This window comes from Streptopelia decaocto, assembly GCF_964273445.1.
Source record: "Streptopelia decaocto genome assembly, chromosome: 1".
Classification (NCBI taxonomy): domain Eukaryota; kingdom Metazoa; phylum Chordata; class Aves; order Columbiformes; family Columbidae; genus Streptopelia; species Streptopelia decaocto.
Genome location: NC_138663.1, coordinates 189,393,142 through 189,407,709, shown reverse-complemented (window position 1 = coordinate 189,407,709; position 14,568 = coordinate 189,393,142). Strand labels below are relative to the sequence as shown.

The 14,568-nt window shown below is 42.0% G+C and overlaps 1 protein-coding gene across 1 annotated transcript in view; it reads left to right on the top strand.

Moving 5' to 3' along the window:
• MTUS2 (microtubule associated scaffold protein 2) overlaps positions 1-14,568 on the top strand; it is a 319,109-nt gene that overhangs the window by 237,797 nt on the left and 66,744 nt on the right. The window contains exon 7 of the mRNA XM_082074597.1: positions 8,471-8,632. Within this exon, the coding sequence (XP_081930723.1) occupies positions 8,471-8,632 (162 nt within the window). The remainder of the gene's footprint in view (positions 1-8,470; positions 8,633-14,568) is intronic.

Below are 14,568 nucleotides of genomic sequence, written 5' to 3'. Positions count from 1 at the left end.
TTCTACTAACCCATACAAAAATTTTACTTTGTAGTGAAATTTTCACCTTGCCTAATGAGGCTTGTAACATTTCAGTAGGGAGCAGCACATAACTCTGCTCAAGTAAGAAATCCATTCATCTGCATCCTAAAATGTGCATTTTAATAGGTGAGGTGAAATGAGTAGGTTAGTATTGATGCAAGGAGGTGCATCAGCAGAAGGTTGTATTTCTACTATGTATGATGTATGAAGGACACTGAAGATGGTTCTGTGCCACAAAACTTAATCTGGATTTCAAAAACCCTGAGTCATCAAAAACAGTAAAACATGTAAAGGAAGGATTTCAATTCCACTTCGCAGAGGTAAAACACCTCCACTTCTCTAAAATCCACTTTGTTGTAGGTGAGGCTAAGTTGAATGACCCCCTTTGCAACAGTCTAGGAGCACACACAGCCCAGCTTGGTGGATGCTGCTTGGCTGCAAGTCCAGCTGTGCTGGTGGACAAGGGAGAGCCTGGAAGCTGGGCTAAGCCCAGCCTCCTGATCCCTCACCCTGTTCTCTCTTGCTTACCTGGATCAGCTGGAAGTGCAGGATCCAGCCTCTGGCTGCAGGAACCATTTTGGGCAGCTGGAGGTGAAAGAGGAGCCTGCTAGTGCATCTGCACAGGAGATGCTCTTGCAGCTCCTCTGGTGATGGTTGGTTTTGCAGAGTTCCCAACCTTCAGGTGCCTCAACAGCTATCTGCATGGCCAGATCTGAGTGGCAAAAGCCACCTGACAGCAGGAGAAAGGTGCTTGGCTTTAGGATTGGAGGGGATGAGGAAAAGGATGGATATGCAGCAATCTCCTACAAACTTAAGTGATGCTGTACAAAATCACAGAATCACAGAGGCATGATCGATCACATAGCTGTCATTAATAAGTAATGATGGCAGCAGACTCCCTCTCTAGCAATGAAGGGTCTGTTTCACAGCCTCCTGTCTGTTTCACAGCCTCCTGTGCTGACAGGCACTGCAGATTTGGCTCCTTATTTTGGTGAAAGTTATTAAGCTCAAAACTCAAAATTCAGGTTTCAGTTTTGAACGTTAAGAATTCTGAAAAATCAGCTTTTATAAAGGCATGTGGACATGAACAAACCTTATCTAAAATCAACACGTTACAGGAGATGATTGCTCAAACACCTTTGAGCCAAAAAAAAACCACAATGGGAAAAATACTTAAGGGTAATTAAGCTAGGTTTAAGCACTGTGCGAACATCAATCCTTAAGCCACTTCTTGTTCTGGATGGAAAATAAACCTGTCATCAGCTTGTCCCTGATCTATTGAACATTTGGCCTCTTGTATGAGGAAATACCAGGCACTGGCTCTTAGCAAAGACAGAAAAAAAAAAAAATTAGCCAGCTAGTAATCTCGTCTACTATCATAACATCGTAACAGCATGGTAGCCCCTCAGGACTAATGATAGCACTGTACCGCTTGGTCAGTAGCATTGTTTTAGCTTGAGCCACAGAGCTGTACATCCTATTGTGTCTTTTGATAATTACACTGTGAAATGTTATATTGGAATATACAGTGTTGAAATTTAAAACAATAACCTTTAAATTAGTGAAAAAATATCGGCTGACAGGCTGTACATCTTGTAATCAATCTATAAAAATTACCACTTCGCAGGTGAAAACCAGAAATAAAGTCTGGACATTAATTGAAGAATGGGCAAATGTTACAATTTAGTGAAAAGTGTGTCTTGTGGGTTATTGTTTCAAACATCATCTGATTAGTCAGAGTAGTTTAGGTATTTTCTTTATCAGATCATTCCCTATGGCAGTGATTTTAAGTTTCATTTTGTGCTTGTATTTGTTCTTGAAAAGTGAGACACAGAAGTGCAGCCTACTAAAACACAGAGGAATAATCCAGACCAATGTTTTGCAGGTGAAAAAAGTAATTCCAGCCTCATTCATCATGAGATTTTCCTGCTCACTTTCTCAGTCTGTCTCTGCTACTCCCTTGCTATGTGAACTTGGAAAGTGACTCAACTCTTTGTTATTTGTAAAGCTCATTGAGTTCTGTGACTGGAAACTGCTTTAGAAATGCCAAGTGGGCTCACTGCTGCAACAACTAGACATACCTTCATTGTCATTAAACTTGGCATCGAGTACTGTCTAAGGATCTCGAAGATGGAAAGAGCTTGCAATTACCCTGGTAAATGTTTGTGGTTCAGTGAACATTCACGAAGCCAGCATGTTCCCAGTGTCTCAGGTGTGACTACAACTCCAAGCATGCTGCCAGGGCAGCAGATGCTTGACCTGCTCTGAAGAGCTGGAAACATACTCTGTTTCGATAGGCTTCACATAGCACCCCGTGAGACAGGGAGCTGCAGAAGCAGCTGCGCTTGTGCTTGAATACTCTTTGGGTGTCTGTTTCTCAGCAAAACAGAGCACTGTAGGTGTTGTCAGACAAGCTATTTTTCTAGAAAGAATTCAAGTTCTCCAACAGAAGGTTGAAGGTTATTGCCCTCGAGTGCAGGCAGGGACATCTGTGGCTGTGTGGCTCCAGAATGCAGTCCTTCCTTTCACTGTCTCCTCTCAGATTAAGACCTGCTATACAATATGGCTTAATTAATCTCTTGTGAAATGCAGAATTTCCCCAAACCATGCTCCTTCTGGTTTTACAGTCATATGTAGTATAGAATCAGAGAATTATAGAATCATTTAGGTTGGAAAAGACCTTTAAGATCATTGAATCCAACTGTTAACCTAACACCGTCAAGTCCACCACCAAAGCATGTCCCTAAGAACCTCATCTACACAACTTTTTAACACCTCCGCCACTTCTCTGGGCAGCCTGTTCCAATGCCTGACAACCCTTTCTGGGAAGAAACTCTTCCTAATATCCAATCTAAATCTCTCCTGAAGCAACTTGAGGCTGTTTCTTCTCATTCTATCACTTGTGAAGGGGACGGTGACACATATGGAGAGAGGGTGCCTCAAGCCATTTGGGAGCCAGTGGGATTTTGATCATGGTTTTCTTTGAACACGCAGCCTACAGTATGTTGTCAGCCCTTACTTCTGCACATCTTTATTGGCGTAACAGTATAGGGGATAAATGGGTCCAGCTGGGACTCTCCAAAGTAATTGCGAGTGTTCAAAGGCCTTTCCTTCTCTGTATTTTTTTCACAAGCAGAAGAGCAGGATTCCTTAGGGCTCATAGTGACGAGACAATAAAAGTGAGGCTGAAGGCCTTTAGCTCCAGCAGATTGTTAATAGTCTGTTAAATATTCTACTGCAAAGTCAGCACTGCTGCTCCTCATAGAGCATAGTCTGCAAAATACAAGGCATTTTACATAGGAGCACCTAAATGACTTGCCAGGTGCTTCAAAGTGAAACCAAGAGTCTCCCCTGGTTTAGATAAAATGCAAAAGTAGAGAAGTAGGAGAGAAGAGGCACAATATAACAGGGGATGTGATCACCTGGATACTGTACACTACTGACTCACCTGCTGCAGATAATAGTGGAAGACACTATCCTGGATTGACAAGTACCATCTGATGAATAATCTTTCTGATTTTCCTTCAATAAGTGGATTCCACGAAGTAAATGAAAACCTATGTTTTCCTCTTAGATCATGAGGAATACACATTTTCCTGCATCATTAATTTCATTTCTTCTTTGAATGCTATTTGAAAAGTGGAAACCAGCACCATGTGTAGCAAGGTGGAGCTCAGCTTGCCCTGCTCTTGGGGAACTAGACACTGCCCTAATGATACATGGAAGCAGCAAACATTTGCTTTTTGGAGCATACTGTACGTGCACATGTTTTTGTACCCCACTGTCTCATTCTGAACTCCATCTCAGAGTGAACAGCAAAGTAGGAGATACTGTCTCTTACATTAAACATCTATCTTATCACAGCAAATCCTGGATATATTGATATTGCTATTGTGGTGAGTTGACTTTGCCTGGCTGCCAGACACCCATCCAGCTGCGCTCTCACTAACCCTCCTCAACAGGATGGGAGGGAAAATAAAATTAAAAAGCTCATAGGTAAAGATAAAGACAGGGAGATCACTTACCATTTACTGTCACTGGCAATACAGACTCAACTTGGGGAACATTATTAACTATCTTTCTAATTAAAATGCAGTTAAATGGTGAGAAACAAAGACAAAACAAACAAACAAAACAAACCTAAAACAACTCCCCCCACATCCCTTTTTCCTAGGCTCGACTTCACTTATTCCTTCCCAAATTCTCTCCCTCTTCCATCCCACCTCCCCACCAAGCAGCACAGGGGGAATTGGGAATGGGGATTGCAGTCAGCACCTAGTAGTTCCTCTATGCTACTTCTTCCTCCTCACACTTTTCTCTGCTCCAGCCTGGGTCTTTACCATGGGCTGCAGTCCCTCAAGATAAACCTGCTCCTGTGTGGGCTCCTCTCCAGGGGCCACAGATCCTTCCAGGAGCTTGTTACTGCCATGGCTCTCCATGGACTGCAGTTTCCTTCAGGGCACATCCACCTCCTCCAGCGTGGGATCCTCTGTGGGCTGCAGTGTGGATATCTGCTCCACCATGGCCCTCTCCACAGGCTGCAGGGAAATACCTGCTTCACCATGGTCTGCTCCAGGGGCTGCAGCGAACACCTTCTCCCCTTTCTCCTTCTCTGACCCTGGTGCTTGCAGGGCAGTTTCTCACACTTTTTTTCTCACTTTTTTGCCCTTTCTTAAATTCATTTTCTCAGGGGTGCCTCCGGCTTGGTTGATGGTCCCAGCTGTGTCCTGTGATGGGTCTGTTGGAGCTGGCTGAAACCCTCTGGAACCAGCTGTGTCTGGCATGGGGCAGCCCTGGCCTCTCCTCATGCAGCCTCCAACACCTTGCCACAGACACCCAGTACAGCGATGCAGCCTGTCTCCCTGAGTCCATTTCTTAGTAAAAGATCGAAAAGCTGAATCACTTTTTTTCTTCGCCTTTTTGCTACTGAAGGGGTTTGTCCAGCTATGACACAATGTTGATGGCTGGCTGTCTCCAGGCAACTGGCATTTCTGATTCAGGGGTCCTGATGAGTCTGTGTTTGTCAGCTTTCCCAGCCACTCATTTCTGCAATTAACAGAATTGTGCTGTGCTCTTGTGCTGTGCTTTAGACAGTAAAAGTGTTTGTAGCTGGTGGCAATTCATCTTCAAGAACTAGAACAGCTTTTTAACTATATTTTTTTTAATAAAAGGTTAGGTAACTCCCTGGGACACCTCATTCTTCAAAGCAGAAATTGCTTTATTTGTTGAGGTTTGTGAGTTGAAACGTTCTCCATATAATACATTTCACAACAGATAATAAAGGGTTTCAATTAAACAGCACTTGAACGGCCTTTCTCTGCAAACAGGAATAATTTCCTCTTCAAGGTTAGTGTCTCTACGACTGAAACTTTTAAACGAATAACAGAGGAAAGAAAAAATTTTCTACAAGTTGTGCTACCCAAACCAACTGCATGAGCACATGCCTGAGACCTTTTTGGGAGCATGATGCAGGTGGAATGAGGTGGATACACATAGCATCCCCCTGCACCTGGTAGAGATGTCCTTGTGCACAGCTGCAGAGGAGACCGGGACAGGTTTTCTGCTGATGTGACTTTACTGAGGTCAGCAGTGCTTTGTCAGCAGATAATTGAGCACGTAATCTTAAGTGTTTGTTACATGGGTGAAGAATCTGTGTAGTCTGGAGATAAAACAACAACCTGATGTGCTGAGGGGTTGTTATGTGCACAGCAGTGTAAAGATGACAAATGCTTCAGTTTTTCCCTTTCCTGTGTAGGGTACAGTACACCATTTAGTTTGAATTTTTAATGTGTCTTATTATTCGATCAAAGGTCAAATGTGTTTGTAGAAGTCCATGTATGCTGCAGGTATGCGCTTTAAATTAAAATGTAAATGCAAGCAGCCTTATAGACACAGCAAAACTTAAAGCAGTTTTGTCAGAGCCAAAAGGTATATTCTTCCTTTATCAGAAAAGAGGATTTTCTTTTCCAACCTGCACTTTTTTTCTAGTGGATTTTCAGTAAGAGAGGCAAAAAGAAAATCTCTCCTTTACTTGCACACATTTAAGAAGCCTACATCTTAATAATACTGGAGATTTGGACATATCAATTATTAAAATAATGTTATCAATTTTCTGCAGGCAGTACATAAATAGCATTGTATTGTATCTTTTTAAAACAATAGAAATAAAAATTATAGCCCCTTCTGAAATCCTACGTATTTCTTGCCACTATCTCCACTTTCAAACAAAATGTTCATCCTTCTGCAAATGTCCAGACATATTGTAATCTTTTGCTCCTCTTAGGCTTTCTACTCAATAGCTAAAGAAGACACTCTAAATTTGCCTTTTTCAAAAGTTAAGAAAATATTGATTTCCTTATATCTACAAGGAGTGTAGGATGTGATTATTCCCTAGATGGCAAATTCAGGAGCTAAACCCATTAGAGGTTTTGAAAGAGGTCAATATAAACTGGAAACCTTGGCAACCAAAGGTTCAGGGTTTTTTCTTTGTTTGTTTTGTTTTGTGGGATTTTTTTGGTTTTTCATCTTCTTATTAGAATCATAGAATGGTTTGGGTTGGAAGGGACCTTAAAGATTATCTAATTCCAATCCCCCTGTGATGGGCAGGGACACCTTCCACTAGACCAGGTTGTTCAAGGCCCTATCCAACCTGGCCTTGAACACTTTCAGCGGTGAGGCATCCACAACTTCTCTGGGCAGCCTGTTCTAGTGATTCACCACCCTCATGGGGGAGAATTTCTTCCTTCTACCCAACTTAAATCTACCACCTTTCAGTTTAAAGCCCTTACCCCTTGTCCTATCACTACGTGCCCTTGTAAAAAGTCCCTCTCCAGCTTTCTTGCAGGACCTCCTTAGGTACTGTAAGGCAGCTATAAGGTCCCCCCAGAGCTTTCTCTTCTCCAGGCTGAACAACCCTAACTCTATCAGCCTGTCCTCACAGGAGAGGTGCTGCACCCTCTGATCATATTCATGGTCTTCCTCTGGACTCTGGACATTGACAACCAATGGTAGGACAAGGAGTAATGGGTTCAAACTGGAACACAAGAGGTTCCACTTAAAATTGAGAAGAAACTTCTCAGTGAGGGTAACAGAATGCTGGAACAGGCTGCGCAGGGGGGTTGTGCAGTCTCCTACTTTGTACTCTGGAGACATTCAAAACCCACCTGGACACCCTCCTGTGTAACCTCATCTAAGTATTCCTGCTCTGGCGGGGGGATTGGACTAGATGATCTTTTGAGGTCCCTTCCAATCCCTAATATTCTGTGATTCTGTGACTCGTTCGAACAGGTCCATGTCCTCCTTATGTTGCAGGCCCCAGAGCTGTACACAGTACTCTGGGTGGGTTCTCACAGGAGCAGATTAGAGGGGACAATCACCTCCCTCTGCTTGCTGGTCACACTTCTTTTGATGTAGTCCAGGATACAGTTTTCTTTCTGGGCTGCAAGTGCACATTGATGGATCATGTTGAGCTGCTCATCAACCAACACCCCAAGCCCTTTCTCCTCAGGGCTGCCCTCAGTCCATTCTCTGCATATCCTGTGTTTGTGCTTGATATTTCCCTGACTCATGTGCAGGACCTTGCCCTTGGCCTTGCTGAGCTTCATGAGGTTCACACAGGCCTACCTCTCCAGCCTGTCCCTTCCCTGTAGTGTGCTGTCTGTGCTGCACATCTTGCTGTCTTCAGAAAACTTGTTGGGTGTGCACTCAATCCCACTGCCCATGTCGCAAACAAAGATATTAAATGTTGCCAGTCCCAATACCAACCTTGGAGGAATGCCTCTTGTTGCTGGTCTCCATTTGGACATCGAGCCATTGACCGAACTCTGAGTGTGACCACCCAGCCAATCCCTAATCCACCAAGTGTTCCATGTGTCAAAACCATGTCTCACCAATTTAGAGACAGGATGTCATGTGGGACAGTGTCAAATGTCTGAGTGTCATTATTCAAACATCTGGAGTGTGGTCTGAGGGACTGTTTGTGGGAAATCCATCCTGGGTAGGAGAATTCGATGTCTTCCACCACTGAGTCCTGCTATTTTCCCTTAACCTGACAACAAGCAACTCCCAAGTGTTAAGGTGAGTGTGTAGGTTGGCTCCTGTAGCAGCTACAAAGCCAAAAAAACAGTCATCCACCCAGATATTTAGATTTTTTTTTTTTTTAATGAACCTTGCAGCCAGATACCTTCATGGAGCTAGCCCAAAAATAGGTATTAAATTCTTGTTGGAGTCAGACTCCAACACCTGCCGAGACTTTATATTTAAGTAAGTTGCTGGGAACTCTATTTCTACATAGCCATATGTATTGGAGAAGGTCCCTATAACTTAGCCCAAGCTGCAATAAGAATATGTCTTTGTAGATTATAATTGCTGATACAAACTCAGTCTGTGTGCCACAGTTTACATACATTTTTAATTAACTTATAATTAGAGCAATTTTGGTCTCCTGCAGGTTCAAGCTTTGGAAATGAAGAGCAAACCACTCCTAAGGTATCTGCACCTTCTAAAGATGTCCCCAAGGGGAGCAGCAAGAGCACAACGCAGGTATCGAGCAGCACAGCGACTCCACGCAGGAGCTTACTCCCAGCGCCAAAAACTACCACAGCACCTGCTGGTAAGTCCTTCAAACTGAAACACCACCTATATCAGGCCAAGAAATGCAGAAACCTTAGTATGATGCTAACTTACTGCTTACACGATTAAGTTTAATGCTATTCTTGGGCACATTGCCAATGTACTGATTTGAACTCTATTTGCTGTAGTCAACAACATGGTTATAATATCGTTTTGTGAACTGTGTCTCGAGTTGAAGGCATTTAGTACTCCTAATTACACATGCCAGAGATTTAGTGCATATATTATTGGTTGTCACCCCACACAGCTTTTTGAAAACATTGCATTGCTTTAGAGACCAAAGCGTTCCTTTGAGCAGATATTTAATTGCTAGTTATCCTTGCAAGGAGGAGAATACTGGACTCTAAGTTTAAGTGATTTGTGGTGTTTTGACTCAAAGGGGGAGAAGGAGACAAGTAAATAAATAGATAAATAAATAGCATTGTTTCCAGATTGTTTCCTTACCTAAGCCCTCCTTCAGCTTCATCGCACTGTATCTCAAATCAGACAGCAATAATTCATAGCATCTCACATAGAAAAGTTTACAGTTGCCTGACAAATGCATCTTTTATTGAAAAACATGCATCTCTCCACCATATCCTGCTAACACTTGTTTCATGATGCCTCTTCTCTAGTGTGGCACTTGGACACAGTGTATGAATTCTAGGTTCCCCTTGGCAAGGACATAGGGGTGTATCTTCCTGGGTAGGACTCACCACTTTTGAGGGAGTAGGGAGCAGTTCATGCTGCCTGCCCTTGAGGGCTGCTAACAGTGGCCCACCTGCCTGCCCACTCAGGGCGATTGATGAGAATACCCGTGGTGGTTAACATCTATTACACACTCAGTGCTGGAAATACAGAAACTCAAGTTTGGGTGTAATGATTGAGTTAGGGATGTTCATTGTGACTTGAAAACAGGGTCAGTATGATTATTTGTCATGATTATAAAACAAGTTTAAAAGCATGGCTGTAGACACCCTCTCCCCTGGTTACAGATAACATCTCACGGCAGGTGGCTTCAAGCACTTTCCTACACACTGGTGGACAATGTTGCTTTACCCTGTGCCAGCTCCTGTTTGTCCCATTGCCTTTCTGTCTGATGTGGCCCCAGCACTTAACTTTCTGCACTGCCATGGCCCCTGGACTTCATCAGCCATGATCTCAGGAAGGGCATGGTAGTTCCTCTGGGCCCAAGAAATACTGCTGGAACCAAAGTAAGCTCTTACACACCATGGTCTTTATGTGTCTCCACATTCATTCCTGCTTCCTCATACCCCAGGAGATCCTTCAAGCCTCTCAACGGAAAGGAACATTAGTGGTCATTTAAAAACACTAGTCATTTTTAAAGCCATAATTGGAGAAGCTTACTGGCGAGAAGCCTGTGCCTGAACTGATCATTGGACTCTTTTATGTGGCTACTGAGGTCAATATTTCAGCTTCTAATAGGGAGGAGAAGGAAGAGTATGGTTTCCAGATTTATGTTCCTGGAAAGCACTTCACAGATCACTGAGACAACAGGGTGAATGAGGTGTATCATACTGTATTAGTATGATAGTAGTGAAATATTAATTTATTTGACTTAGTGATATTTCAAGTTTCTGTAGGCTCTTCTGGCCTCTGGGATTATTTTGTTACAGGCTCTTAGAAGTCCTGTGTCTTTTCCTACTTTTGCAGCCTTACATGAGTGAGTTCTTGCCAGAGAAGTTTCAGTTTTGGGACACTGCAATGAGCTGGAACCGTGGTGTTTGATATACAATCATGCTAATGTGGACATGCAAAATCTAGCACAAGCAGGACTAATTGAATTGTTCAGGCTGTCACATCTGAGTTTGCACATGTTCCAAATCTCAGCCCCACACACAAGACCAGAAATTACAATTTAATACAAAACAACAGTGATCAAGCAGTAGGTTTCCAGAAAGAATGTTTGCTGTCACATCAGGGGATAAACACTGAAGGGGAAAAGAATTACTGAGGCTGTCAGAAAGATGAAGTTGACTTTTAATGTAGGTTTTTAATGTATGAAGTGATTTGATCTATGAAACAAAAGACTAATTTTTTTTTTCCTGGATTTTACTACCTCTGGAGACAAAGTTGAAAAATAAAAGGTCATAAAGAATTTGGATCATGATGAAAAATCGTCCAATTTTCTTCCTTCCAAATAACCCTAATTTGCTCATTGTCCTGAGGTTGTCAATGGATGTTTTCTGTGTCATCACTTAATCTTGGTGTAATTTTCTTCAGAGCATTTGTTGGTTTGGTTGTTTGGGGTTTTTTTAGTATCTCCCTCCAGTAACCATATCTGCTTCCATGGGCACACGCAAAAGGAAACTCTTTGCCCATGCTTCAAGTTGGCCAAAAGTGAGTTTATAGTCTGAACTCGATAGGGAGACTCAGTCAGGTGAGGTAAAACCTGCCTGGTTTATTCTGGAAGGAAACTAAACATAAAGTAGGGGTACCTGTCTGTGTTGTGCAAACAGTCAGAAACAGATCCCAAACAGAGATAACTGGCAAGTTTGGGAAGTTAGTGTACACAACAGAGAGAATTAAAAAAAAGAACAACCCTGTGTTTGTCCAAGGTTCTGGTTTGACTTTTGTACGATTCAAGGTAGCAGCAGATGTATCTGTGGTCAAGTCATGATTTTTTTTATTAAAACAGTGTTACAGTTCCTCACAATGCTAAGTATCTGATGGAAGCGAAGTCTGAAATAAATTAATGCAAAGATAAAGACAAGGGGTTTTAGCAAGTCCAATCCTGCCTGTTGTGCAATAATATATGAACACTGCCTATAGATCCCAATGTGATAGGGAGCCCTACAGAATGTCAAATCTCCTGTTGAAGTACCCTTTGGACAGTTTTACACATCTTTTAAATGATGAAGCATAAACCCGTATTTTTAAAATTGAACTCTTTATTAAATCAGTAGGCAGATGCTACAGATCCAATGAAGCAAGTGTAGAAAGGGCAGTGAAGTGTTCATATTGCTTTGGGCTTTCTAATACCGGGCAAACAAAAGCATCTAACGAAACCCTTTAAAATTGTGTCAGATACTATATTTTAAATATGGCAGAGAAAGTGCATAGATGTGCTGAAAAGGCCACTCTCCAAAAGTATGTCCTGCAGCATGTGGAGGATGTAAAAGTTTAAAGTCTGCGTGTACAGACATGGTAAAATGTCTACTTGTAGTGCCATTCCAAAGTGGAAAGAACAATCACTGACACAGGCCACCAGTCTATGCTGTATAAGTCTGGCATTATTACTGGACATGACAGGGCAGGAGATGGATAACAATAAGGGAGCAGAGAGATAAAATCAATGTTTAAAAAATGTTTGAAGATATATTAAAAATGAATCCACACACCTTGGGTCACTGTTACTGACATGTCATAAAGATAATTAATTTCATGCTTGGGGAAGCAGCCAACCTCGTCACTGCAACAGAAACACCAAAGAAACTTTCACCAGTGCTTCAAACTGAAGGGACAAAATGTCTTGAAAACAGTGGAATGAATAAATTTCTAATAGTCTTTCAAACTATTACATAATGGCAATTGCGTGCACAGACATACCAAAGAACAGAAGAGCATCCATGCTGTAGGAAGACAGAACAATAGAAAAGACAATTTACTTAGTATATTCTTGAACGAATGAAACTACGGATTGTCTAATATCCAGTAACCATTTGGGGTGCCCTAGTATTTAAGGTAGTCTTTGTTCTCACATGTAATGCAGTTACAAGCAATCCAGATGCAAGTTTTGAGAAGGGTTTTAAGGATCATTTAAGGGAAGACTCAGAGCGTCAACAATGCATCTCGTAAAGTCTTAGCTGGACATGGATTTGTTTTTATCACGTTTTGTCATGTTCCTGGTTAGCAGCATCACCAGTTTTTTAAAAAATGTATAAGACATCCAGCTCTAGTTTGCCAGGGTAGCCTTGGAAGATAGAAGGGAAGGTGGCTCATCAGACAGCCCCTTCCTAGGAAGGACAGCCTCAGCCTTTTGAACATGCTTGTTGCTTACCTCTTACTTGCAGCTGGATCATGAAGAAAGTATTTCAGAAAAAAGAAGGCAGTCATTTTAACATAGAGAACATTTCTGAAAGAGTGGGATATCAGATGATGTAAGAATTGCATTTGTATTTCAGAGATATACATGATTTTAATTATGTATGAATAGGAAATTAATTCAGAAATGAGCATATCTACCTATATTAATGATTGGAAAATAACCAATAAAAGTCACATGAAAGCTTTCATGTATTAGATGTTACCTGAGAAGACCACCTGTGCTGTAAATTCTTATTTTAAAAAAAAAAAAAAAAAAAGACTTCTCAGACTTCTCAACAGTGTTTGTCAAATAAATTGGGTTACAGGGTATAAATCATATTTAATTAATGAAAATGGACTCCTGTTGCTGCTGCTGTGCAGTGATTCAGATGATTAAAAAAAAACCCAAAAAACTATGGCATGGGATAACAACAGTGCAAGATCATTGTCATGCAAATTGTTTTGAAGACATCAACTGATTGCTTTTTGACTAGTCTATGAAAAGAACACATTTAATTAGATTCCGGTGTGTTGTACAGCCCTTTTTGTGTGTTTTTAGACCCCTTCCATATTTGCATACCTGTCAACACATAGAAAATGGGGAGGAAAAAGCATGCTTGAATAGAAAAACTGAGACAAGTCCTTTTAACTCCCTTAAACACATTAGCTGCTTTGAGAAATACAGTGCTAACCTAACTGATACTTACCATTTCTATTATTGTTTCATATTTTGTTTAAAGACAGATGAGAGCAGCTCTCTGTCAGAAACTTTGCAGCTAAGATCCACCTCTGTAAAGACATATAAGCTTCCACTTTCCACAGATGTTGATAAAAATATGTAATCTTTGAGGCAGATATATACTGAATTTTCTGTTTCAAACTTCTCTAAAAATGTGGGAGTATCTGCAGAAGGCAATGTTCAGAGACAGCAGATTGACCACTTCCTATCCTCACAGGGGATTTGTTTTACAAACCCCTTAGATTAATGCTCACCATTCAGGTCCTAAATCAAACCAGGATTCAATTCTGTCATAATTTGGACAAAACCCTTCAGTTTGACATGGTGCAGTTAGTGGTGTATCTGGTGAGCCCTTCAGGATGCATTAAAAAACCCTCAGCATAACACACCACAGCAGTTCGTAACCCAAGAAGAACGGGTCTGTGTTGTGCATGGAGAGAGGACTCAGACAGGCAGTGATTCCTGAGCTGGTGGTGATGGGTCTGGAGAGTCGCCAAGTACAGCACCATGCAGGTGTACCTGCGTAGATCCAGAAGCAGTACTGGCTGCAATCAGTTGGTTATAATTAAGTTGCTTTAGACCTAGGTCATTTCCTGGCCAGGAGTGTTGGTTTCATCTGCTCTAGCCTTCTATTTCTGGAGGGAACTCAGACTTCAAAAAGGCAAATGCAAAGTCTTGCCCCTTGGAGGAATAATGTCATGTAACAGGAGAGGCTGGAGCCACCTGTCTGGGAAGCAGCTCTGTCAAAAGGCCTTGTTTGCAGGTCAAGCTAGACAGCAAGTTGAACCTGAGTCTATAGTGTGCCCTTGCAGCAAGAAAGACCAGATGCATACTGCAAGAGTGTGGCTTGCAGCATCAGTGTGGCCACTCACAAGTGTGTCCAGTTTGGGGAATGCCAGGACAAGAACAATGTGACATACTGGAGTGAGAGCAGCAGAGGGCCACCAAGATAGTCAAGGGACTGGGGCACATAACAGGACAGGTCAGGAGGAGAGGCTGGGATTTCTGGGCTTGTTCAGAGAAGGCAAAGGGAGATCTTATCACAGTCTCCAGTTACTGAATGGAAAGACAGAAAACAAAACCAGACATTTCCCAGAGGTGTACAGTGATAGGACAAGATACTCCAAACACAAGTTAGAACACAGGAAATT